Source organism: Eurytemora carolleeae, unplaced genomic scaffold, assembly GCF_000591075.1.
Source record: "Eurytemora carolleeae unplaced genomic scaffold, Eaff_2.0 scaffold1212, whole genome shotgun sequence".
Classification (NCBI taxonomy): Eukaryota; Metazoa; Arthropoda; class Copepoda; order Calanoida; family Temoridae; genus Eurytemora; species Eurytemora carolleeae.
Genome location: NW_019397097.1, coordinates 12,302 through 39,855, shown reverse-complemented (window position 1 = coordinate 39,855; position 27,554 = coordinate 12,302). Strand labels below are relative to the sequence as shown.

Genomic DNA, 27,554 nt, shown 5'->3' with positions numbered 1-27,554 from the left:
ATTGGGCCCAAATTGTGTGTGCCAACTCACAAGACCGGCCCCAGGAAAGGGTAATAGACGGTCAAAAAATGTAAACGTTTATTATTTAAAAAAATCAAACAATTTAATTAGACACAACAATTTTTGTTATTGCAGAGTACGATTAATATTTATTATAATAGTTATCATAAACCAGGATGAATTATTCTGTAAGAAAGATATTTCTGTAGTCTGTACTTTGTGATAACATATTCCAAAAGATATTTTTTACATTCTTTATTTTTAATTATATATTGAATAAGATAGTTATATATTCTTTTTTAATTAAATATTGAATAAGATATGATCTATCTATGATGAGTATAGACTAGACTAATACATTCATTGTATTTTCTCCTACAGGTTTTCATTAAGATTTCCTTTGTGTTCTTTTATCGGTTAATCTATACTTAGAATTGGGCGTTTTCGGCTTTTTTTCAGATGGCTCATTAACGACTCGTCTGTTTTTTTCTAGTCATTTAGTAAATATTTGAATTAGTGTTTGTTCTCAGAACAATTTTTAATCATTGATTTATTATTTTTTTGTTAGTTTTTAAGAAACGATTGTTTTGCGAATTTCCTTGAACGATTTAATTTGTTTCCTTATGTTCCTTGATTTTTTTAAGTAGCACTATGGAGTGTCACAAATTCAGATAATTTTTGTTCATTCACAAAAAACGATGTCCATCTCTATCTATAATATATATTTTGAAGGATGCCTTACACTGCTGAGTTTCAGTCTTATAAACTGATTAGATCATTTGTATTTTTTAACAAGGAGTAAAACTATCTGTCCTTTGTGGCCTTGTATCTCTTGTAGTCAATAAAAAATTTCAAAAAATGTTCAAGCTTTCATCTTCAGCCAGAGCAAAGATTTTGCATGATGTAATAACTTTAAGAGAATAAAGTTTTGTACAGTCTTTAACTTCTCAGATTTTGTGGAGCTTTCTAAAAGCCTTATAACCTGAATATACAAATAACCATGATAAATGACCATACTTTTCGCACAAATTTGTTTTTTGTGCATCTTTTAATATTTGATAATAAATATTTGGATATATTTAAGTAAATATGTTCCATAAGATTGCGAAAAACAGAATAAAGCGGAACGACGTAATTTTGTGAGAAATGAAGTTTGCCAATAATTGCTAAAAGTGCTATTTTCTCACGCAAAAATTTAGGGTATCAATAACTGTGAAAAAGTTTTGCGAATGGAAACTCTATTGATGAATAAAGGGTTTGATATCATTCATTAAGCTTTGAAACAGAAAAAAAAACGAATATTGTAAATAATCACGCAACCTCGTTGCTTGAGATAATATTAGTCTGTAAACTACTGTGAATGGAAGGAGGTTGAAGGGATAAGCCTGAAACTTTGCTTCCATTATATCCTTAATCCTTCACCAAAACCATCTTCCCTATTTTCTCTAATGTCCAATTTTGTCAAATATACTGTAAGATTCAGAAAAAGATGAATTGATTTTTTTGTCTAATAAAATTAGACCTTTAATGGTTAGGATGCTAGGGAGGTTTAAAAAGATTTATTTTTGAAGGACTTTTAAAATAAATACAGTTTGGATCTGTAGGTCAATTTATTATAAAGTTATGAACTACTTTTGATTTTTTGAAACACCAACCAGCCGTATTACCGTCCTCTTCCTATTCATCAAAAAAAATAGTTTTTTTTATACAACAAATACATATATAGTCACCGCAGTAATAGTTATATTGTAAATAAAAGGTTTGGTGTCTTGTATACGAGGCTTGACTATGGGGGGGGCAGGAGGGGAAAGAAAGGAAAGGGAGAGTGGCATGCAAGTGGTAAATGGAGTGGGCATTGTTATGGACGATTACTTTTAAAATCTCACAAGTATGGAACAGATCACTAAATTATGTATAAAAATAAAAATAAACGATTGACACATTATACAAAGTTTATTTTACATTAAATCAAATGAGATTATCTGGAAAAAAATTTAAAAAAAAAATATTGTGGACGATAGGTTAATTTACTTAAAGCAAGAAACAATTTTTTAATCACTAGATCAATTTACTTGAAGATTGAAACAGATGTGATCGCTAGATCAACTTACTTAAAGATAGAAACAGATGTGATCGCTAGGTCAATTTACTTGAAGTAAGAAACAATATTGTGATCGCTTTATCAATTTTAGAAACAATATTGTGATCCCTATATCAATTTACTTGAAGTAAGAAACAATATTGTGATCGCTATATCAATTTAATTAAAGTAAGAAACAATATTGTGATCGCTATATCAATTTACTTGAAGTTAGAAACAATTTTGTGATCGCTACATCAATTTACTTGTAGTTAGAAACAATATTGCGATCGCTAAGTCAATTTACTTAAAGATAAAAAGAATATTATGATCGCTATATCAATTTACTTAAAGATAGAAAGAATGTTATGATCGCTATATCAATTTACTTAAAGATAGAAAGAATGTTATGATCGCTATATCAATTTATTTAAAGATAGAAACAAAATTGTGATCGCTATATCAATTTATTTAAAGATAGAAACAATATTGTGATCGCTATATAAATTTATTTAAAAATAGAAACAATGTTATAATTGCTAGATCAATTTCCTTAAAGATAGAAACAGATGTGATCGCTATATCAATTTACTTGAAGTTAGAAACAATTTTGTGATCGCTATATCAATTTACTTGAAGTTAGACACAATATTATGATCGCTATATCAATTTATTTGATGATAGAGACAATTTATAAAGGAACTGAGTTTTTGCCACAAAATCTGATTTCCAAATTGTTATAGCTATGCAACCCAATGTCATAGACGTTTGATATTTCAAACTATGAATTCTGTTAGATCAAATAATTATCAATAAATATCAAATCTCAATATTGTAATCACTATATCAATTCACTTAACGAAAGAAAGAATATTGTGATCGCTAAAAAAATTTACTTGAAGATTTCTGATTTCTCTTTGGTTGAATTCGAAGATTCTTGAGATATGTTTGGTTAATTTTGAAGATTCCTGATTTGTTTTTGGTTGAATTTGAAGATTCCTGATATATCTTTGGTTGAATTTGAAGATTTCCGATATCTCTTTGGTTGAATTTGAAGATTCCTGATTTATCTATGGTTGATATTGATCCTGTTTTTTCTATGGTTGAATTTAAGGATTCCTGATATATCTTTGATTAACATTGAAGACTCCTGATATCTTTTTGGTTAAAAGTAAAGTTTCCTGATTTCTCTTTGGTTTGATTTATAGATTCCTGATTTTTCTTAGGTTAAAATTAAAGATTCCCAGGATATCTTTGGTTGATTTCGAATATTCCTGCAATTTCTCTTTGGTTGAATTTGAAGATTCCTGATTTTCTTTCGTTGAATTTGAAGATTCCTGATTTTTCTCTGGATAATTTAAAAAATGATTTTTGTTCATGTAAAACTGTTTAATCTTTACATAATAACACTCTTCTTGTTTTAAATTTGTTAGATAAAGCTAGCTGGCCAAATTGCTGAACCAAATAGGCAAACAAATTTTAACATTTATACATTCTTTACCTTTTGGAAATTCCACGGGCACCGCCGGCACTTCTTCAGTTAGTTTAAGGTCAAAGAAATGATTTGAGGGCAACGACGATAATCATTCAGATATTAATAAGTTATAAGTTTATATTTATTGGTATATATTAAATAGACTTAATATAAGAGTACATTATGTTTGGATAAAAGATAAGCATTATAACAGGTAGTGTTGTAGTGCAGCTTGGCCAGCAGGTGGAATATGAGACTGAATATTTACGTAGTTTTCACCTTGGGTCTCATTTCTCAGGAATTTTTATCATTTCTCACTCATTTTTAATATTTCAGTTGTAAAATAAAAATACATATGCCTTTAAGAGCGCTATGTACCCTTTTCCTGTTAACAATTTTAGCTTTCAACTTTGAATCTTGCCATTTTTTTTTCTAAAATTTTCACTAATTTTTCTGTTATGATTGGCGAATTTAAAAAAATAATGACGACCAGCCAAACAAGTAAAGTACATATATGTGTATATCTATATTATTCAATACAATTAAAACTCACATCATGTGTTGAATGCTTCTTTTCTTTTATCTATATCAAAGAGATTATCGATAGGTGGCAACAGAGAAATTAACCAATTATGCACGACGTCACAAGTGTCAAATATAACAAGGAAAACGAAATTTTCTCAAATTAGTTGTCATGTTTTCCAAGATTAAATAAAAAAGTGTAAAAACAGAATCTAAAGAGCACACAAAATTGCACCTATTTTACTGTAAGAAAAGCACTTCATTCTAAAATTATCACTATTATTGATGATTTTGTCGGACACAAAAACTGAATTGACACTTGTGACGACAGAATACAACTGTACTGAGAGTGTACAAATTCTACGTTGCCATCTATTGTACTAGAATCTATGTGATCTATATTATATATATAGATTAGATAGATGTTCATGCTTATCGTGAAAAGTTATGTAAATTGAGAAACAACTAACTTGAAAAGTTTTCAAAATTATCTCATTTTCAGGAGTTGCTATCAATTTCAGTAAAACTTAATTTACAAATTTATAAATTTACATCACAGTTTCATCTTTTGCATTACAGTGAGTTCCAGCAGGTACTTCACAATCAAGAAGGAGTATTTACAATTAGAAAATTCAAAAATCTGTTTTTTTGAAGCAACATTTTTAAATCCTAACTGATCAAAATCCAATCCAATAAGGTCACCTGTAATGAGTATTGACTCTTATTATGAAAACATAAACTAACAATTTGTCCTTTCGTGTGCACTGTATGCAGCTCTGTACTGTTCGATGGAGCGCGGGGTTGTGTAACCATAATTGTATTATCTTCATCACCAATTTAAAATAGGATTTCACGCACCCCTGACCCTCTTGTAAAAGTAAATTCAACCTAAAATCTGACCGCGTCAACTTTGTTGCACCGGCCAGTCCTATTGAGTGTCTGCTTTATTTAAACAATATCCGGGCGATACAGTACAAACTGGGTCCGGAAAGGTTGACCCGGCTCAGAAATTCAAATGTACTACAGCTGCCCGTGATTTCCTGGTGATGCATAAAGATTGGAAATGTAATTTCATTAGACCCTCCATTAATGAAGTAGCATATATAATTCACAACTGTACCATGGGGGCTCGGATCAGACATGAAAAAAATATCATTGATTTCCATTTAAAAATAATTTTTTTTTATTAATTTTGATATTTTCTCGATGTAAAGTGACTAGAAAACCGATTATTGATCAGATGAATTGTTTAAAGGTATCTTTAAACAATTTTGCCCTTGACCTCTTAAATGGAGGGTCACTTTGAATTTCAAGGACAGACCCTTCAAGTCCTTTTTACTTTTGCTAAAATATTCGTTTTTGAGAAAATGTCTTCTATTAATCTTCTCCCTTATATCATATAAATTGTGCCTGGCTTAGCTTTAAAACTGCAAACCAAGCTTCTTTTGCAAAATCTAACAAAGAAGAATTTATTGATAAAATCTTGGAAGTGTTTAAAAATTTTATTCTGGAACCGCTTTTGCTTATTTAGCGATTATTAGATTGAAAACAATAAGTTTATTCTAAGATTTGATGAATATGCTTACATGGGTACAAGGAAGGAAGGGGGAGAAGGGAGGGGAGGGGCAAGGGTACGTAAAACCAAGGTTGTAATGCAAGGAAAGTTATTTCAGAAGTGTACGCATCTTTTGTACTGCAGTGTACTGTCTCTGGGCGGTAATGCAAACACAAGACGGATGTTGAAGCCTGACATGGGATCCATCTTTCACATAAAAAAATCAATGAAATATTCTGGTCATAGGAAACTATCATGTGAATTATCAAAATTATCAAAATTAAATGCTTTAAACCTCCTCGGATACTAAACGAACACTGATGCATCTATTCTTGTTTTCAAATTCCGCCCAAAGAGAACTGGTTTCAATATGTACGCAGAGTATACAAAACCGCAATTAACTTTCCTTGCATTACATTCTTGTGTAAAACTAGCAAAAGTGGAATATTTTCAGTCATATTTTGATTTCTTATTTAAAATCTGATATAAGTAACAAAATATCCTTAAAAATGGAAATATAAAATGGTAAATAACGCACAACAGGAAAATTCTTCATTTAATGGGTGAAAATGGGTTATTTTACGGAGAGGGGGGAGGGGTCACGACCAAAGTTCTGAAAATATTTCAAATTATTTGAGAATTGATATTAAAATTGAACAGGCTGCATCTGACTGCAGTATAGAGCCTCCGATTAAGGTAATGTTTACTTTTTAGATTTATGATATTTTTTTAACATTTATTTTTGTAAATGAATGAAAATAATTTATTTTTGATAGTATAGTATAGTTACTCACGTCGACATAGGAATAACTCGTAAAATAAATATGACTTCATTTAGCAATATAAAAACCTGATAATCTCTATCCATAAACATATACAAAAATATCTATGACGATATTTTCTTTAATATTTTGATTTTTCTGCAGGCTTTTGAACTTTTTTAAGATCAGTTTCGATTAAGTAATAATTCAAAGTTTTTAAGCTGCAACCAACCCCAAAATCAAAAGCTCAAACTCAATGTGTATTTAAGTTTCTGTTGATTTCTTAAAGTTTGTCTGCAGAGAAAAAAATGAAAAATATCACGCAAAACCCGATGTAGAAAAATTAAAGTAAAATTATAGAAAATAAGTTTAATTATGTATTTAAACATTTTCTTGCAAACTCTTAAAATTTTTACTTTCAAAGAAAACCCTGGTTCAAAGAAATACTTGAAATTCAGCATTCGTACACAAAAGCTAACATTTAATGGAAGCATGTAGAAACTGTTGTCTTTCGAAAGAGTTTGCATCTTATCAGGAATTCTCTAAAACCAATAATGTTTTTAAATTTCTAAGTTACAACTCCAGCATGAATTATAACAAATAGATGTGACTGCCAATGTAAAAATATGTTAGGATTGTTTCAATTTTAATTCAAAATCAAAATTAAGAAAATTAAGCTTTTAAAACGTTGTCTTTCCTAATTTGCTGGTTATAATTCTGCTCGTGTCTCGTTTTCTTCTTAAGGTTTATGTCATTAAATGATCAACCATCCAAGTGATTTACGCCGTGCCCATTGGATCGTTTTTTTTTCTTAAGGTTTATGCCATTAAATGATCAACCATCCAAGTGATTTGCGCCGTGCGCATTGGATCGTTTTTTTTTCTTAAGGTTTATGTCATTAAATGATCAACCTTCCAAGTGATTCGCGCCGTGGTTGCGCATTGGATCGTTTTTTTTTCTTAAGGTTTATGTCATTAAATGATCAACCATCCAAGTTATTCGCGGCGTGCGCATTGGATCGTTTTTTTTTTCTTAAGGTTTATGTCATTATATCATCAACCATCCAAGTGATTCGCGCCGTGCGCATTGGATCATTTTTTTTTCTTGAGGTTTATGTCATTAAATGATCAACCATCCAAGTGATTCACGCCATGCGCTTTGGATTGTTTTTTTAAGGTTTATGTCAATAAATGATCAACCATCCAAGTGATTCGCGCCGTGCGCATTGGATCATTTTTTTTTTCTTAAGGTTTATGTCATTAAATGATCAACCATCCAAGTGATTCGCGCCATGCGCATTGGATCGTTTTTTATCTTAAGGTTTATGTCATTAAATGATCAAACATCCAAGTGATTTGCGCCGTGCGCATTGGATCGTTTTTTTTTCTTAAGGTTTATGTCATTAAATGATCAACCTTCCAAGTGATTCGCGCCGTGGGCATTGGATGTTTTTTTTTCTTAAGGTTTATGTCATTAAATGATCAACCATCCAAGTGATTCACGCCATGCGCTTTGGATTGTTTTTTTAAGGTTTATGTCAATAAATGATCAACCATCCAAGTGATTCGCGCCGTGCGCATTGGATCATTTTTTTTTTCTTAAGGTTTATGTCATTAAATGATCAACCATCCAAGTGATTCTTGCTGTGCGCATTGGATCGTTTTTTTTCTTAAGGATTATGTCATTAAATGATCAACCATCCAAGTGATTCGCGCCGTGCGCATTGGATCGTTTTTTTTCTTAAGGTTTATGTCATTAAATGATCAACCATCCAAGTGATTCGTGCCGTGCGCATTGGATCGTTTTTTATTAAGGTTTATGTCATTATATGATCAACCATCCAAGTGATTCGCGCCGTGCCCATTGGATCATTTTTTTCTTAAGGTTTATGTCATTAAATAATCAACCATCTAAGTGATTGGGGCCGTGCGCTTTGGATTTTTTTTTTTTAAGGTTTATGTCAATAAATGATCAACCATCCAAGTGATTCGAGCCGTGCGCATTGGATCATTTTTTTTCTTAAGGTTTATGTCATTAAATGATCAACCATCCAAGTGATTCGTGCCGTGCGCATTGGATTGTTTTTTTCAAATTTTTGTTTTTTCTCTATTTTTTCGGATACATAAACACGGATTTTAGCGGTCAAATAACAATTTATTGTGTTCCCCAGCATATTAAATATTTAAGGGATTGAGTTTTTGCAACAAAATCTAATATTTTATATCCCTGCAGCTTTTCAACCCTGTGCATATGTCTTAGACCTTCAATATTTCAAACTATGGATGCTGTGATATAATAATTTAATTATGTAGAGATTAAAAAATTTGAGATTATTTCAAAAATCTTTGTAGGACGGAGAAGATGGTATCGGTTTAATTTTTGTTCCTGGCGCTACAATAAGTGGAGAAGCGTATCTTCCGATCCTAAGGTAGGTATTCAGTGCTGACTTTTGGGACTTTTTTCTGTCTTAAAGGGAGCGTTTGCTAAACGACAAGGGTATTGAGGCTGAACCAAAAATTGAATTCGGAATTGTATCAAATGAGAAAATTGTAAAAATCCAGTGAAATCCCGGATTTGGTAAATTGTAATGTAATTCATGTAATCAATTTCATAAAAATAATTCTAGAAATATCCTAGTACTATTGATCCTTATGGATTAAAACAGCTAATACTATTTCCAGAGTGATCCAAGATGAATATCCTGGATATTTATATGGATTAAAACAGCTAAAATATTTCTAGAAACATCCAAGAGAATTATCCTGGATCCCTATGGATTAAAATAACTAAAATATTTCTAGAAGGATACAAGTGGATTATCCTGGATACCTATGGATTAAAACAACTAAAATATTTCTAGAAAGATCCAAGAGAATTATCCTGGATCCCTATGGATTGGAGCAACTACAGCATGGTTAAACAATTTCCCAAACCCAATTGGTAAATTAATCAATCAGAATCAATCAATGAATAATGAGAAGTTGAACTAGATATATCTAGCGTAACTGCTCTAGTGTGCACTACTGCAGTTTAACTATATATACCTGGTTTAACTACTTTTAGCTAGTAGAGGCTCAACTCTATAGTCGTTTTCTGATTCATGAACCAAACCAAATCATGTCTGTAATATACACGTTATATAGTTATATTTATACTTTTAGGATTCAGTATAAATTTATACACTTCATTTTCTGCTTTTATTGAATATAGAGTCGCTGTATTTGGTAAGCCTGATGTGATAATTTTCTCAAAAAAATATAACTCTCGCTGACAAGCAGGAAAGTCGTTCCAACTGGTTATCTGCCGTTCACCCTTTCACTGGACAGGTTTGCTCCACATGATCCATAAATCAGACTGGTCTTGGAGACCTTGTGGCGAATACCGTGGACTGAATACACAAACTGTCCCTGATAACTATCCTCTTCCAAATGTTTCTGATTTCACATCAAGACTGAACAGGTGCAAGATCTTGCACCTGTTCAGTATTACCAGGTTCCAATGTCCCCTGGAGACATTCCTAAGAGGGTGGTCATCTCACCTTTTGGGCTTTTTGAATGGATATGGATGCCTTTAGGACTATGGAATGCAGGATGTACTTTCCAGTGCCTCATGGACCAGCTACTTGGACACCTTCCACACTGCTTTGTATATATTGATGATATACTCATTTCCAGCCAGGATATCCAGTCTCATCTTCAACATACTTGCTAGGTTCTAGACAGACTCCGCCTCCACGGCCTCAGTATAAATCCAGACAAGTGTGTTTTTACAGCTCCTTCACTCGACTTCCTTGGGATGACAGTTTCAGCAGAAGGTTGTATTCCCTTGTCTAACCACACTGACGTAATATTTGCCTTTCCTCAACCCTCTGATAAGGAATTATCAACTTCTACATACGTTTCATCCAAGGTGCAGCAGGTTTTCTTTTCCCCCTAACTGAAGCTTTGAATGGAAAAGTTTTGTCCTTAACTTGGTCCCATTCCATGCTGGACTCATTCTTTGCTGCCAAATCAGTCCTTGACAAAGTTCCCACCTTGGTTCACTTTGATCCAACCGCCAGAATCTCCGTCTCCATTGATGCATCAGGTTCTCACATTGGAGCAGTTCTCCAGCAAGAAGTAGCAGGTTCCTGAACTCCTCTGTTGTTCTATTTCAGGAAACTTTCCTCTGCCTAATCAAGATACTCAACCTTTGATAGAGAGCTGCTAGCTGCTTACTTTGCCCTACGCCATTTACAGTTCTTACTAGAAGGTAAAGAGTTTGTTTTGCTCTCCGACCACAAACCCTTAACCTCCAGCTCCGTCACTTGTATGTGCTGCACCTCGTTTTAAAGCTAGGAGCAAACCCAATCTAGTTCCATGTTTTTCTCCTCTTTGTAAACTCGTAGGAACCCAAGACGGACAGTTTGAGATAAACCTCATCCTCTTTAACAAGTTCGAGGCTGATGCTGAGGGGACCTCGGTAGGGATCAACTATAATCGTCTTCCGATTCATGAAACCAAACCAAATCATTTCAGCAATATACATGTTATATAGTTACTTTTAGGATTCAATGTATATACAGTTCGTTTTCTGCTTCTATTGAATATAGAGTTGCTACAAGCTATTTGTTAATTATAATCTTTGGCAAAGGAACTAACAATGTCTGAAAGGCACAGGAGATGTAATTTCAAGTTACTCTCCATTATTTTTGTAGCATATCTGAATTACATCGGTGCCTCTAAAAGCTTTGCCTGTGCAAGAATGCATGAGAATATCCATTATTTTGTTTTAAAAATTCATTATTTAAAATTTTGGTATAAATTGGCTTGCAAATTCCTTTTTGTGGAACAATAATGAAAATTTAAAAATTCAACACTTTTCAATATTTTTCCAAGCAAGTTTCAAGCTAGTTTCAGGCTTGTTTGAAGCTAGTTTCATGTTAGTTTCAAGCTAGTTTCAAGTTAGTTTCAAGCCAGTTTTAAGTTAGTTTCAAGCAATTTTCAAGCTAGTTTCAAACTAGTTTCAAGTTAGTTTCAAGCAAGTTTCAAGTTAGGTTCAAGCTTGTTTCAAGCTAGTTCCAAATTAGTTTCAACTAGTTTCAAACTAGTTTTAAGCTAGATTCAAGTTAGTTTCAAGCTAGTTTCAAGCTAGGAAAACTAGGAAAAGGAGGGAAACGACGATATCTCACGTTGTTAATCAGATAAAGCATTAAAGGGTATTGTTGTGAATCAGGACCGCTCCTCTTGAAATGGAGGGTCACTTGAAATTTCATCGTCAGTCCCTTTAAACTCAGATTTCTTATCTCTTTACCTTTGCAACCTGATGTCGTACACATTCGAATTCCTATGAATAAGATCAAAAAGTCTAAGTTAAAGACATTTAAGGTGCACACCATCAGGTTGAAAAAATTGATCCAGTTTGCGTATTTTCCCATAAAGGAAATGTGTTCTTGCAACAAACTCTATATTTTCCCGACTATATCTTAGCAACCCGATTTAGTAGACCTTTGATATTTCAAACTATGAATTCTGTTAGATTAAATAATCTAAGTTTGAAATATCATCGGTTTACATCATCAGGTTTCAAAGATATAGGACTTAGCTTGTGGCAAAAACTCAAATACGTTACAATAAAAAGACTAACAAAATACATAAGAAAAGGTAAGATTCTAAAATTCAGATAAAACCATGAATCAAAATCTTAAAAACGGGAAAACTTTCTCACAAAATTAGGTAAAAACTGAAAGTTTGAAGATAACCTAATTTTTATTTTTATCTGAATATAGAAATCGGTGGACAGATCAATGATTGCCTGTCGATCGCAGAGATCAGTGGATTGAGCACAGAACGGGTTTTCTTTGGTGGGCATTCTCTTGGTGGTATAGTTTTAGAGAGCTATATTTCAGGACATGCAGAGCTGGCTCAGGTTAATTTCATAAATAGAGCTTATGTGATCCAGAGTATTCTAACTTATATAATACTAGCACAAGTGCCTAGCGTTGCCCGTTGAATTTTAAAACCCTTAAAAAAAAATTCGAAATTTTAAGCTAAAAAAATTTGATTTAAAAAAAAATCAAATTCTTACATCATATGTTATTCTATAACCCATGGGTTCCCAAATATATCGGCCAATTGGGTCCAGCCGTTTGCCCAGCTTAATTATAGCTAACATGTAAATATAAATGATTGAATTGCGATTTATTACATAGATATTCAAATTCGACCCCTAAGAACATAACATACACAGTTCTGAAATTCTAAACACAAAGTTATTAACGTATATAACTTTATATTCTATATAAGCAATTTTCTTTACGCGATCAGAATTAACAATGCGTAACTTTACAGTTGATTCAATTTTTGAAATAACTTTCACAATTCATTTCTGTACAGAAGTCATCAAAATAAAGGAAATTCTTGTTTTCAATTGAATTTATGAAGAATAAAGTGAAAAATGTTCAAAATTTTTAATTGTTTTTTTTTCAAATATATTGCCATTATTTTCTAACTCCAGGTGTTGTATTATAATTTAGTAAATTGGTTTTAGGAAAAAGTTTTAAACTTTCAAAAGTTTTATCTCAAATTGATTTATATTTTTAGGGGATTAAAGAGAAATGACAAGTAACCCTCCATTTGCAGAGGGACATGTCTGATTTTTGTCTGATCAATAATAGAAGAAATCTGCAAAACAATTTTGCATAGACACCACAATTTAAAGTAATCGATTTTTATTGAACATCTCATTCATTTTCGAAAATACAAAGATGGTTAAGGGTCTTTGTGAAACAGAGATGCCACTCTATAAATCCAGGGCCACTTGAAATTCCTTATACAGTCCCTTTAAAGATGTAGATAATTAAAACTATTTTAGGGTATAATTTTGCTTGGTACTTGGCTCCCAGATCTTCTCAGGTCAGTAAAACAAATTGTTATTTTTTTACATATTTTGGAAATTCTTTTTCAGGGCAATTATGACATAATTCATTGTTGAAAATATAACTTGATAAGTCAAAAATCCGTACTAGGGATGGTATTTGAATTGAGCGTATTATAATACTGCACTCTTTGTTCAACTACCATATGATTAGCCGGTCACTCTCTTTAATTTCAAAATGTAACAAAACTAATTCAATCCTTAACCAAACAGTTTAACATATCCTGGCTGGGGTTAAATTATCAAAATATTCGGAACAATACAATTTACTTTTCAAAGACGGTTTATGATGCAATACATATAAGAAAATTTATATTTCAAATGCAGCCAGGACAAAAAGTGTTCATCAGAGACAATAAAGTTTGGTTCGAAAAAAAAGAAATGAGGATGATGAAGAAAAATAGTGGACATGCTAAAAATACATCATATTGATTTAAACTTTAGGGCTGACAATGAATTCCCTGTCCCAGTTCTCACAGCAATAGGTAAATTTAAGCTTGATCATTAAAAATAAGAATACACAAAAAGTTTTAAAATTAAACATAATATACAACAAGGTAAAATAGTTAATACAAACGCAAACAAGTTTTTATTAAAACTATTACTCAATGAAAACTTAATGGGGAGGATATAATTCAAATTTAAATCTATACCCCCCCCCCCATAAAATTTATAAAGGTGTTTTTGTAATTTTTATATCAAACCCCTGATACGGCCGCTGGTGTAAAAAATTTAATTAAAGAGGCAAATAGGTGCCCTGGCCCACCTCCACTTTACTTAGGTATCCCCTAACTTTCCTGGAGGGGGACTTCCCCCTCAACCCCGTCCCCCATTAAGCCGTCATTGTATAAAATGTTATGTGTTCGATGGTTGGGCCAAAATATGGTAGTTTGCAGAAATATGCTGAATATAGAAGACAAACTCACAACTTTTTTAGATAAAAAGATGATTGCGCTGTTTTTATAAATAAAGATGAGTGTGTGCATCAAAATGTTGAATGCCACAAGTTCTTGTAAACTTTCAGATAAACCATATTTTCTAATCAGATTTACCCAGAATTTTTAAAACAAAAACAATATATATTTGGTATTTTGTTACACAGAATGTATTTTTTTTTCAATAATGTAAACCCTTAGTTTAAACAATTTAGATTTTTTTAAAGACACGTTAATAAAGAAATACAATTAGTACATTACTATAATTAAAGAAGGGTAGAGAATTTTTTAAATGTATCTGACGCAATAAAGGAACTGAGTTGTTTAACAGAAATTTTCTAAACCCTATATTGTACACCATCAACATTATTGATAACTTAAAATATCAAAGGTCTACGATATCGGGTTGCACAGATATAGGATTATAAAATTAAAGTTTGTTGCAAAATCTGTTTAGGAGAAATTGACGGAGGAGGTATTAGCTACCTTAGACGAGAATATTTCGAGACAAAAGATCTTTCTCCGGAAGTTCAAATGAAAACAAAAACTATCCTGGTTCCTCAGGTAGAGTTAACTATCCTGGTTCCACAGGTAGAGTAAACTATCCTGGTTCCACAGGTAGAGTAAACTATACTGGTTTTTCAGGTAGAGTTAACAATCCTGGTTCCTCAGGTAGAGTTAACTATTCTGGTTCCACAGGTAGAGTAAACTATCCTGGTCCCTCAGGTAGAGTTAACTATCCTGGTTCTTCAGGAAGAGTAAACTATCCTGGTTCCATAGGTAGAGTTAACTATCCTGGTTCCACAGGTAGAGTTACCTATACTGGTTCCTCAGGTAGAGTTAACAATCCTGGTTCCTCAGGTAGAGTTAACTATTCTGGTTTCACAGGTAGAGTAAACTTTCCTGATTCCACAGTTAGAGTAAACTATCCTGGTTCTACAGGTAGAGTTAACTATCCTGGTTCTTCAGGTAGAGTTAACTATCCTGGTTCCTCAGGTAGAGTAAACTATCCTGGTTCCACAGGTAGAGTAAACTATCCTGGTTCCTCAGGTAGAGAAAACTATCCATGTTCCACAGTTATAGTTAACTATCGTGGTTCCACAGGTAGAATTAACTATCCTGGTTCCACATGGTAGAGTAAACTATCCTGGTTCCAAATGGTAGAGTTAACTATCGTGGTTCCACAGGTAGAATTTACTTTCCTGGTTCCAAAGATAGAATTAACTATCCTGGTTCCACAGTTAGAGATAACTATCCTGGTTTCACAGGAAGAGATTACTATCCTGGCCTATCCTGGTTCCACAGGTAGAGATAACTATCCTGGTTAAACAGGTAGAGCTAACTATCCTGGTTCCACAGGTAAAGCTAACTATCCTGGTTCCACAGGTAGAGCTAACTATCCTGGTTCCATAGGTAGAGATTACTAACCTGGTTCCACAGGTAGAGATAAATTTAATGAATTAGAGAGTTCGATAAACAACCTACCGCTGAATCTTGAATCAGTGAATTGGTTATTCGTGATTTGAGCCGGCAGTAGGTAGTTCAACGACTCCTCGCGATGCATTTAATCCGGTTCCTGGTGTTTAAATCTAGTATTACGAAAGTAGAAAACTGTGACCTTTATCACAATTGGACAAATTAATAATTTCATCCTTTTTGTCGGCATATGCTTGTCAAATGTCGGCATATGCTTGTCAAATGTCGGCATATGCTTGTCAAATGTCGGCATATGCTTGTCAAATGTCGGCATATGCTTGTCAAATATCGGCATATGCTTGTAAAATGAAAAACGTAAAACATGATGCAATTCTGCAAAGTATAAATATTGTTGAATTATATTTAGACCAAAACATGATAAAGTTTAAATTAAAGAAATTGAGTCCAGGGTGATCAAGGAACCTTAAAAATATTATAATTGATTAATATGGTTGCCAATGAATTAAAGCTATTTTAGTTAATTTGGTAAACATGAAATGTTCAAAGGAAAAGTGTCATTTCTCCATAATTCAACATATTTTAGGTCCAAATGTTGCTTTTCTTCAAACAATTATACAAATACACGGTAATTTCCTAGAGAACAATTTTTGTGACCCCCGCCCCCCCCTTTTTCAATTTTTTACATGGATCTTAAGGATCATGTGAATACAATTGGTCATGTGGCTGCAGCGCCCGGCCCCCTAGCCTGTCCTAGCCGCGGCGCTCGGCCCCCTAGCCTTTCCTAGCCGCAGCCGCAGCGCTCGGCCCAGAACCTAACCTAACCCTAAAATAAAAAAAAATAAATAATAACAATTTTGCTGAAAAAATAGTGGTCATGTAAAAAATTGATAGGAGGAAGGGGGGGGGGGGGGGGGTGTCCAAAAGTCGTTCTCTATGACAGAACCAACATTCACAATGTATTAAAATGTTAAAAACTAATAATAAACAAATAGTCCGCAAAAAGAAAAGTGTGAACACAAATTAAAAGGTCATTAGTGGATCATTTATATTTACAAAATTAGTCATTGTAGACATCATTTATACTTAGCTTTCCTTTCTTTTTTTGTAATAATCAATAAACATTTTCCAGCACTAATTCATATATGTATATATAATAGGCATTTTTTCGTAGTCAGTAAAACATTTTTACTTTATCCAAAGGTTCCCAAGACCAATTTTGCATTTATAGCGTAGCGAGAGAAGTTTGCTAGGCAAAATTGGTCAAGTGAACCCGTGGTTAGTTAACTTTTAGTTCCGAAAAATTAGTTGTTCACGAAATTATCGTCTTTTAAGATGAAAAGGCGTGATTATTTGTTCCAAGGGACATCCAGTAGCTTAAAATTGTGGGTTGGTCATGGTGGTCAAAAGGTGGTAAAAATATTTTTGTTTGAGGTAAACCATGGTCAAGTGGCGAGTGGTGAGCTTCCTGACGGAGTAATCACCGACGACATTGATCCAGAACTTTCTGAAGAAGAAGCTCACACGTAATTATTTTAAAAATCAATTCCTAACATGGACAAGGTCAAGGGGTAGGGGGGTCGAAAACAAAACATTCTAAGAAATAACAATGTAATTAGAGCGTAGTTAATTATTGAACATAATAAGATGTGAAATAAAAAAAAAACGAGTTTACCATTTAATTTTATTAGATCTCAATTTGAACCTTACCCAGAATTTGTAAAAGAGGGAATTTCTTCAAAAAAAAATTTCATTAAACATTGCTAAAAATTTAGTTATTTGTCTGTTCCTTCATCGCTTTTAAACAAATATCATTAATTAATTAATATCAAATAACATTGTCGAAGTAAAATAAATCACGATATTTGTTCAAGAGTGTTCTGGTTACCTCTGTATCTTGAAAAATAGTATTATAATAAATGGACAAGTTCAAATTCAATATTAGAATAATTCCTGTAAACAGTTTGAAATCCTCTGTGGGTTCTTCACTAATCAGTAAATATTCTGTTTGTATGTATTCTCCTGTTCAGTAGTTATAGTGTTCATGTATACTTCTGTTCGGTATCGTGCATCCTCCTCTTTAGCAACTTAACTATGCATTTTATGTATCCCTCTGTTTTGTTATGCAGTTCACGTATCCTCATGTTTGGATATTATATTGTTCATGTTTACTCCTGTTTTGTAATTATATGCTGTTCCTATATCTTCCTGTTTTGTAACTTTATTGTTCGTGTATCCTCCTTTTTAGTAACTATCCTTTTCGTATATTCTTCTGTTTAGTAACTATATTTTTCGTGTATCCTCTGTTTAGTAACTATACCGTTCGTGTATCCTCCTGTTTAGTAACTATACTGTTCATGTATCCTCCTGTTTAGTAACTATGCTGTTCGTGTATCTGACTGGCTGATCTTGAACAATGAAACTATCTCTGAACAAGAAAAGAGAACAGCTGAAAGAAATTTTGATGATTACGATACAGAGACATTCAACTTTCTTAAACCATTCTCCGCCATGTTTGAACAAGAAACTCAATCCTCATACTCTCCATTCACTCAGCAAGCACAGGTTAAAGATTCAATATATTTTGGTTTAAATAGATCAGACGTATTTAGATTTTGTCTGAAATCTATGTAACTATGAAACTCATCAAATTTGTATACAGCCTCGACTTTAAAGTGTCTGAACGCATTGGCCTTTGGTTTGACCACACCTCTTTGTAGCCCTAGTTTATACATTTAAAAAACATAATGCTCATGCTCTGTCTTTCTTAATAAGAATATATTAAAGAATTTTCTGAAATTAACTGCATAAACCTTATTTTTATGAGGCCCTTCATTGATATCCATGATTTGATTTTAAAAACTGATTTTTTTAATTTTTGGTCTCTCTCTACAAAAGTGACTTGCGCAAGTAAAGAAATTACTTTGAATTCTTGTAATAATACTTGCATATGTGCGTTCTTCAAAAACTGAATAGCATTATTTCCTTGAATTTAGTTGGAGCTCCTTCAAGTTGCTATATCTGATAATCTGGAGGTTAAAGATGAAATAGTGGATGCTGGAACTTTTCAGCTTAAACAACCAAGCTTGGAGGTCAATCCTCAGGTTTTAGTTTTTAATTTCTTTTCATATACATGGTTTATTTATAGAGCTTGCAGACCATTTTACGTGGAATAATATTAATAATAATAATCAATCCTTCAATCTGAAAATTCAGGCTTGAGCTCCCATCCGTTTAACTTCCAATGAATGAATCCAGTTTAGAGATGAGTGTAAATCCATGGTTACACATACAGGATGAGTCTTAGAGACAACTTTTGTGTAAACGAAGCACAGTAAGGTTAACCAAAGTATTTAAAATAATTCCGAACAGTGGAGTCCTCTCTAATCTCTCATCCTTTGCGAATAACCCTTTATGCAGATGTATTTGTGCTAAAATCGAATAGATCTTAATATTTCTCTTTCAGTATTCACACCAGATTTTTATACATTTTTTCTCAAAAACATCGAGTGCATACAGAGGCGCAACTAGGACTTTTGCTAGGGGGGGGGGCAATATATTATTTTGTTAGGGTTTGGGGGGGAGGTTAAGGGTTTCCCCCCTTTTTCAAAAATTTTTCAAAAACAAAAGTGCTTTTTTAAGGGTTTGAAGTCGAAAAAAAGGAAATTTTAAGTTGTTGCATGCAGATTTGGCTGTGTTCAATTCAAATCGATTTTTTGTTCTTGTGTTTTTACAAAATTTATACTTCCAACAGCAGTAAAATGATGATTAGTCAATTCATTGAATATGTGTGCGAATCGCAAAAGAGTATTTTTTAAGTACCTGGTTTAATTACAGATTAAATTGCAAGAAATAATCATTTATAGTTTCTGGAAAAAAAAACATAAAAATACATAGGTAAATAATAATTTCAATCATCTACATTGAAAAAGGACAGATTATGTTACCTTTTCTCTTGAAGTTATTGAATTAATGATTGATCTAACCAACATTCATAATCTAAATTCATTTTCGATTTTACAGAACTTCTGTCAAAGAAGATAAATCTTGTTAGTTATCAAAAATGATAATCAGTTAGAAATTTGCCAGGTTCAGAATTTTCTCTAGATTTGGAACTGAGTTTTTGCCACAAACTCAAATATTCTAATCCCTAAATCTTTGCACCGAGTGGTGTAAACATTTGATATTTCAAACTTGGAATATTTTACCATAAGAATTCAAAGTTTGATATCTACGAGTACTCTATAAACTCAACACAAATAAAATACAGTTCAGAACTTTTTTTACATTAAATGTTTACAATAGCCTTTACCTTGAGAATTGAGAAAGATAAAAATATTCTTTTTAAAACTAACTATAGTATAATAAAATTTCTACAATAACTCTATTGGTTTTCTTATTCCTGTGATACTGATTTTCGCCATTCTTTCTTTCTTTTCATTCTGCAGGGGGGGGGCGCCCCCCCCCCTCTCAGGTGCTAGGGGAGGGCGCGCGCCCGGCCGCCCCCCCCCTAGTTGCGCCTCTGAGTGCATACAGACACAGTACGTACATTTATATTTGCTCATAGATATCAGGTCTTTATAATTCTATAGCACTTTTAGTAATTTACTAAACCTAAAAGCTCATTTCACTACTCCAAGATAAGATAAATATGTCCAAATCTTTTGAAGCATTGTTCATATTTTCAAATATGAAATTTGAAAGTTTTGTTTATTTTGTATCTTTGTTCCTCTTGAGAAAAGTTGAAACAAGTTCAAACCTTTATATTACACAAAGTTTGAATAAAAGTATTGTTTGAAATTTTATCAGAGCTAAAAACTTTAGAATGAGATATCCTTAATCCCGATTACTTAATATGAGTACCCAATGGACACACTTTTGATTTTCTTCTTAAACCGTTCTTTCTTGTGCATAGTAAAATAAAAACTGGCTTTTTAGATTAGAGAGTCCTCCTGTTTCTGTATCTTAATCTTAAATGGTGAGCAAAATTTCAAATTTCATAACTTCATATACGCGACTCTGATTGGTTGAATTTTCTACACGTTTCAGGAAACAAGTGCAAGATTAGGTTATCCTCGAAATTAAAAAAAGAGAGGATCAAGTATTAATCTTGATATCCAACATTCTAAAGTTTTCAGCTCTGGTTTCTGAGGAATTTAGAGAAAATAAGTTAAATTAAAGAAAAAAAGAGAATTAGCGTTGTTATGTAAAACAATAAACAAGTTTATTTGTTGGGTTCATGTTGTGCTTTTTAAAGTTTTAAATTGTGACTTTACAGGCAAATAAATATTTATTATTCATTAAAAAAATAGTTGCGAGTCTAACTTTTTCATTGAAAAATAATACTTTTTTTGGAAATCTATTCCAAAATAATTATTTCTTCATTTATTTCTTGGCTTCACTTATAGAACAGGAATTATATGTTGTTGGACTTTACTTCACTTTTTAAAGTAATAATACTACATAATCGACATTGCAAAACTCAATTTTCTATATTTTTGCCCCCGAATGTCGTAGACCTTTGATATTTCAAATTATATATTTTGTTAGATCATGTAGTCAAAATTAAAAATATCATGGGTTTAGACCAGAAAAGGTTACAAAGATATAGGGATTAGAAATTTTGTTGCAAAAACTCAGATTCTTACCAGACTTTTCACTGATTCTAGACATGAAGAATGCGATAGTTGAACTATATTAGAAAATATATTCAAATGTCAAGCGAACTGTAAGGTTGATTTCAAGTGACCCTCCTTTCTGTAATTCTTTTTCGCAGATAAACCGCAGATGAAAACAAACAGTTTTGAGAAACAAAAACATTGATATCTAATTCATACATGATCATCATTCAAAGCTTTCAAGGGTACCGTTGTAAATCAGGCATTGTTATCTTTGCAAGGAGAGTCACATGGAATTAGGCTTACAGATCCTTTTAATGTTTAAATAAATAAAGGAGTTTAATGCATTATAATTGTAAATGTTTAAATGTAACAGCTCATTGGTAAAAAAAAACATTGGTCACATATTCAAACTTTGACTAATAAGTCAAAAATTTTAATTATAAAATTCTAATCTAAGATCAACATGAAAAATTATTTTTATTCTTAATAATATTTGTATGTAGACTGGACTGGTTATGGTTGGAACTGTCACCCATCTCACCTTTGATTTAGATATACTCGATCATAATCATTATAAATCAGCAAGGTCAGTATTATTCACGTTGGGGTCACCATTTTTATAATAAAATGTAAACCAAAATATGTATCGCTCTCATGTTAAAAACAAATTAAAGGAGTTGAGTCTTTGCCACAGCCTACAACCTTCAACTTTCTATAGATTTGATTAGAGTTCATCCATTAAATCATGGAGTTTATCATCTGAACCTCGGAGTTTATCACTAACCCTGTGCAATTTTCATTCAAACCATGGTAGTTTATCCCCTGAACCATGGAGTTTATCACCTGAACTATGGAGTTTATCACCTGAACTATGGAGTTTATGATCTAAACCATAAGACCCTTTTACTTTGATATATCCTAACCATAAAATATTTCACATCCTGGATATCTGGAAAACTAAAGAACACTGTCTGCTCATATAATCTCAAACACTTCTGAGAGATTGTTATTAACAATTCTGCATTAAAAAAAAAGAAATATATTTTGTTTGTTTCCGCATTTGTTTAATAAAATACAAAGGGTCGTACAAAACACATTTGTTCTAAAATGGTCGTTCGAAATTATATTGAACTTTGAAGTATATGTGAAATCAGGACTAAATTTCTCCAAATCTTTAAAATGAATTTTCTCAGGATTCCCTCGAACCCGGATTTTGAATTTTTACATTTTGAACTCAGGTTGACCGCCTTTTTGGCATAGAATTAATTTCATGTCTGAGCACCAATTTCATGTCTTGAACAGGTTAAGCCTCACTATTATACTATTGCAATGTGCTGTATTTTTTAATATATATTAGTTTTTGTATTTAAGAAACAATAATGCAATATATATCAATTTTTCTATTGTATGATTGCATTGTGCAGTATTTTTATTTGCATTTACTATTTTAATTGAATTGAATAATTCATTTTGTTGCAAACTTTTAAAATTTTAATTTTATAAGAATTCACTACAAACTAATCAGAAGCAGGACATCAACTTTTTAAGATATTAATAATACAACGCTAAGAACTTGCAGTTCCTATAGTTTTTATTTTATGAAAAAATAGGAGAAAAACTAATTTATTCGGATATAAATTAAAAATTCAAAACATGTTTTCTTCCTTATAGCTCTTCAATTAGAGGGGTAATGATTAAAAACGTTTAAGATTTTATTTTCACGTGCAATTTACTCTAGTTTCACTTGAATTTTATTGTTTTCTAGTACTCTGAAGTTTTATTGTTTTCTAGTACTCTGAACTTTTATTGTTTTCTATTACTCTGAAGTTTTATTGTTTTCTAGTACTCTGAAGTTTTATTGTTTTCTAGTACTTTGAAGTTTTATTGTTTTCTAGTACTTTGAAGTATTAATGTTTTCTAGTACTCTGAAGTTTTATTGTTTTCTAGTACTCTGAAGTTTTATTGTTTTCTAGTACTCTGAAGTTTTATTGTTTTCTAGTACTCTGAAGTTTTATTGTTTTCTAGTACTCTGAAGGCCAAGATGAAATCTGCAGATTCTATTTATTCTGCTGTTGAACTACCGGAGACAGGACAGTTCATTTCATGTTCAGAACTCAACAAAGCGTCCTTAGATCTAGCATTGTCCGTTGCAAGTCAAACAGCTCTTAACAGGAAAGAACCTTCGGAACAATATTAACCCTATCCCGCCCGGTCGGGATATTTTTGTCTAACATAGATGTGAGGGAGTATTAAATTGTAAGATTACAAAAGTGTATAGCTTTGATTATTCTGGTATAAGGCGTTTTTAAGACATAAACAAATTTAAAGGTACTCCCCCCCCCCCACCCCAGCTGGATAAGGTTTTAATGTTTAGTTTAGAGAAGATTCTCAGTAAATCTGATTTTAGATTTAAAATTAATATCAAATCCTTGTCCAAATATAGATTTTTTTTTCATATTTCGTGATTTTATATTTTCCCAATTCAATCTAAATATTCTGCTCATATCAACCCTCTGGATTGACAGGATTCAATTTATTCATTAAAATTCTATTTTTTTTTTGATCCATCATATAAAAACCTTCATTTCCTCTGTTCCTCTAAAACGTGATTTCTTTGCAGAATCAATTTTTTAATTCGCAGTTTTAATTGCAAACCCTTAAAAAAAGTTTGATTGAAAAAAAAATAAAATAGTTCAAACATCTGAAATGGGTCACTTTTTGTTTTATTACACCCGAACTAACCAGGGCGAGATGCATTCGGCTTCTTCTATTAAATAACGTTTTGTGATGGAAACGAACCGTTAAACCCAAGTGAGTAGCACATTAAATAAAGTGCAAGTAACATAAGAATAAATATTTAAAACATTTTCTTTAGAAAAGGACGTTTGATTTACGAATCAGATTAAAGTTTTGTACTTTAATATTTCATAAAAGGGCTGACATAATTTTACAAGCTTCTCAGTTAAAGAGAGACTTTAACGATTTTTAACTTGGTTTGAGATTATTTAAAGGGATTTAACGCGTTTAATTTCAAGTGACCTCCAACGCAAAGATGGTATTGTCTGATTCTCAATGGTCCCTTAAAAGTATAAATTATATTTCAATATTTATGATTTATTTTAACTGATAATTTTCATTTGTGTATTTACTACAAAAACGACTTGCGCATTTCTAGTGCAGGAGAACATATAGGAAAGATCAGAATGAAACACTCCTAAAATAATTTCCCACAATAATAAATCGAAAAAGATTTCAAGGGTAATGTTGTTAATCAGGAATTGCTATCTTGAAGAGTCAATTGATATTACGCGTACTTTACCTTTAAAGAAACATTTGATCCCGCATGTTAATCCAAGGTTCCGTGTAACTGTAGGTTGAAGGAGAAGGGACGAAATCTAACTTTTCTTCCCGACCATGAGATGGGTTGGGGAGGAATATCTTGGGAGCTTTCAGGTATATTACCGGGATACTATGATTTTTTCCACAAGAACTTTACTGGGAAGTTTACTTTACCGATTGATGTTTAAAACCAATTTAGCAAAATCAAGAAAGTGGGATAGAGAAACCCTGTCTTAAACTCTTCAAAGAACTTGTAGGATTAAAATGCCTAGTATTACACAGAAATCTATCATATGATCATATACATAAAGTAATTTAAAACCCCTTCACCCCTCTTCCCTTTCCCTCTACCGTTCCCGACCCCTTCCTCTCTTTCAAATTCGTCTTACTGTAGTATTAAACGGATTAATTTAATCCTTTCTGATTCTAGCTAAGTAAAGGATTTAGAACAGCTTGGTTTAAACTTCACCTTTCACTTGAGATTATAACAAACAGTTTAGTGCCTCTCTTCAATAGATTATATCTAACTATATATTCAATTATTATATCTATCTATATATATACATTTATTGGACTCCAGGCCAAATGGTGGTGTAGTGCCCTAAAAGAGGTCTGGGGGTTCCACGTTGGGTTCCCTTTTAGATTAAACCTGCTTTGATATAGAGAAGTAACGTCTATTTGTTTTATGCCTGATCTTAACTCAGGAACCCCTTGACCGATTTGCCTGTATTTTTTATTGGGGAGTTATTAGAACCATAGGAATGTTCCTAGCTTGCTGAATACACTTAATGTGACCATGTCGAGTTTTGCATAAGCATCGTTTGGAATAATAAGGAGGAATATAAACTTTAGAGGTTATTGGTCATTTATTGGTTCCAAAACGGGTTTATGGGTCATTTCTAACACTCAGTGTTAGAAATGGAACAAATTGCGGTTTTGAACTAATGTCCCGTGAACATGCTTTTGTATTTAGGGAAACTAGAATGGGCTGAGGTTAGCCCTGGTGAAGCTACTCTTAAGTCTTCTAGACTTACGTCAGGTCATTTTTAAGACATAAATACTCCAGTTTAATGAATTTCAGTGCTGTGAGATTCAAACTTTGACTTTGACTTCGAGGGGGAATTAGGAATGTTAAAAAAAAAATAAACATAATTTTACAAATTCCTGTATTGCAATTAAAACACAATCCTAGCAAAATTTGTAAAGTATAATGAAGAATAAAAGACGAACGAATTAATTTCACAGTTTCTATAGTATCCTCCATATGTACACTGTGCAGTGTTGTAATTGAATGTTATTTGACAATTTTCTCTCTATTTTCCTTTTCCTGTCCGGCTTTCGGGAAATGTAAACCGACATATTTACAATATACGTCATTATTGGATTCCATTTTGAGAAGGGAACTAAACTGCAAACAAATCAGAACTAAACTGGGTTTTGATCAGCAATTTTCTGCTTAAAGAATGAGAAAGTCATGTTAAGGAATTTAATTTGAACTTCAGCTAACAGTTTGTATCAAAAGTAGCAAAATAATTAGAATATTATTGTACAGGAGTTGATTTCCCATTGTTTCCTGGCGTACAGTACTGCGATATCCTGTCCCCGTACAGAGCTCTTGAGTGGATTTATGTGGAGAGCATTCGGAACACCATGACGTTGTAAAATGTTTCAAGATAGTTTTAACGACAAAAATTAGAAACATCTGCATCTGTAAATCATTTAAAGACGCAGATATAACCAATAAAATGTGGAATGATCGTCATCTTCTTCTTTCAGTTTGAGATGCCAATGCCACTATACGAATGTTATATTTATAAATGGTTCACCTCATATCTCTTATTGGTGGGAGTAAGGTTGTAATGCAAGGAAATTAATTGCAGTTGCTTATACTCTGCGTACACATATTGAAACCAGTTCTCTCTGGGCGGAATTTGTAAACAAGAATAGGTGCATAAGTGTTCGTTTAGTTTCCGAGGAGATTTAAAGCATTAAATTTTGTTATTTTGAAAATTAACATAATAGTTTCCTATGACCAGAATGTTTCATTGATTTGTTTATATGAAAGATGGATCCCATGTCAGGCTTCGACATCCGTCCTTTGTTTACATTACCGCCCAGAGACAGTACACTGCAGTACAAAAGATGCGTACACCTCTGAAATAACTTTCCTTGTACTATAACCTTGGGTGGGAGTAAGGGTGGGATAACCAAAAGAGATTAATTGTCCTAATTTTTCAAATCACATTTTACATACTTTAACACAGAAAGTTCTGTATTTTTCTGAAAGATCCAAGATCTAAGATTCGTGTTCATTTGCTGACTTGCAGAACACCAAAGCTTTTAAGTTTTTAAAATTGTCAATTTCATGTCAAAGGATTTATTAAGTAGATTTTCATCAAAACTCTGTAGAGTAATATTAGAAAATATGTATGTTGAGAAGAGGAAGGTTGTTAATAACTAAATTAAAATAAAAATAAGAATCTTTGATATTATTTTATATGTTGAAAAGGAGAATGTTGTTTATAACAAAATTGAGATAAAATTTAGTATATTTGAAATTATTTTATATAGAGTTACAAACAAAGGATGAAACTTCAGATACTACTTTATGGAATTTATTATATTATCTATATATACATAAATATTTATTTATTTAAAAATTATTTAATTCTACCATAAATAACCTTTTTTTGGCATAAAGCTAAGTTTACTTTTCAGATCCTTTTCAACATATTTTAAATTGTTTAATAAATATATTCTTTTGAGCTAATTTTGTTAAGTTAGAACAATTTAAAAAAAACCTTCAGATACTTCACAGTTCGGATGAGCGCTGCGTAGAGTTGCTCTTGACTTATCCTACAAGGAAGTAGGGAAACATAGGATTTAAACAGTAAACAGGAACTCCATCTTCAGCTTAT

At 32.2% G+C, this 27,554-nt stretch overlaps 1 protein-coding gene across 2 annotated transcripts; it reads left to right on the top strand.

The window, feature by feature from the left end:
- Positions 1-3,769: 3,769 nt before the first annotated feature.
- On the top strand, positions 3,770-26,398 carry LOC111711823 (uncharacterized). 2 transcript variants are annotated; one of them, XM_023486273.1, is made up of 17 exons: positions 3,770-3,852; positions 6,292-6,327; positions 8,744-8,820; positions 9,253-9,332; positions 12,160-12,299; positions 13,245-13,285; positions 13,752-13,792; positions 14,700-14,806; positions 16,263-16,304; positions 17,111-17,202; positions 18,052-18,241; positions 18,673-18,780; positions 21,801-21,883; positions 23,323-23,469; positions 24,671-24,750; positions 25,610-25,675; positions 26,189-26,398. In XM_023486273.1, exons 1-17 carry the CDS (start codon positions 3,805-3,807, stop codon positions 26,296-26,298), a joined length of 1,488 nt encoding a protein of 495 aa, XP_023342041.1. In that variant the 5' UTR covers positions 3,770-3,804; the 3' UTR covers positions 26,299-26,398. The 2 variants fall into 2 exon arrangements, with proteins under 2 accessions (XP_023342041.1, XP_023342042.1); XM_023486274.1 differs by lacking the exon at positions 16,263-16,304.
- Positions 26,399-27,554: the final 1,156 nt, after the last annotated feature.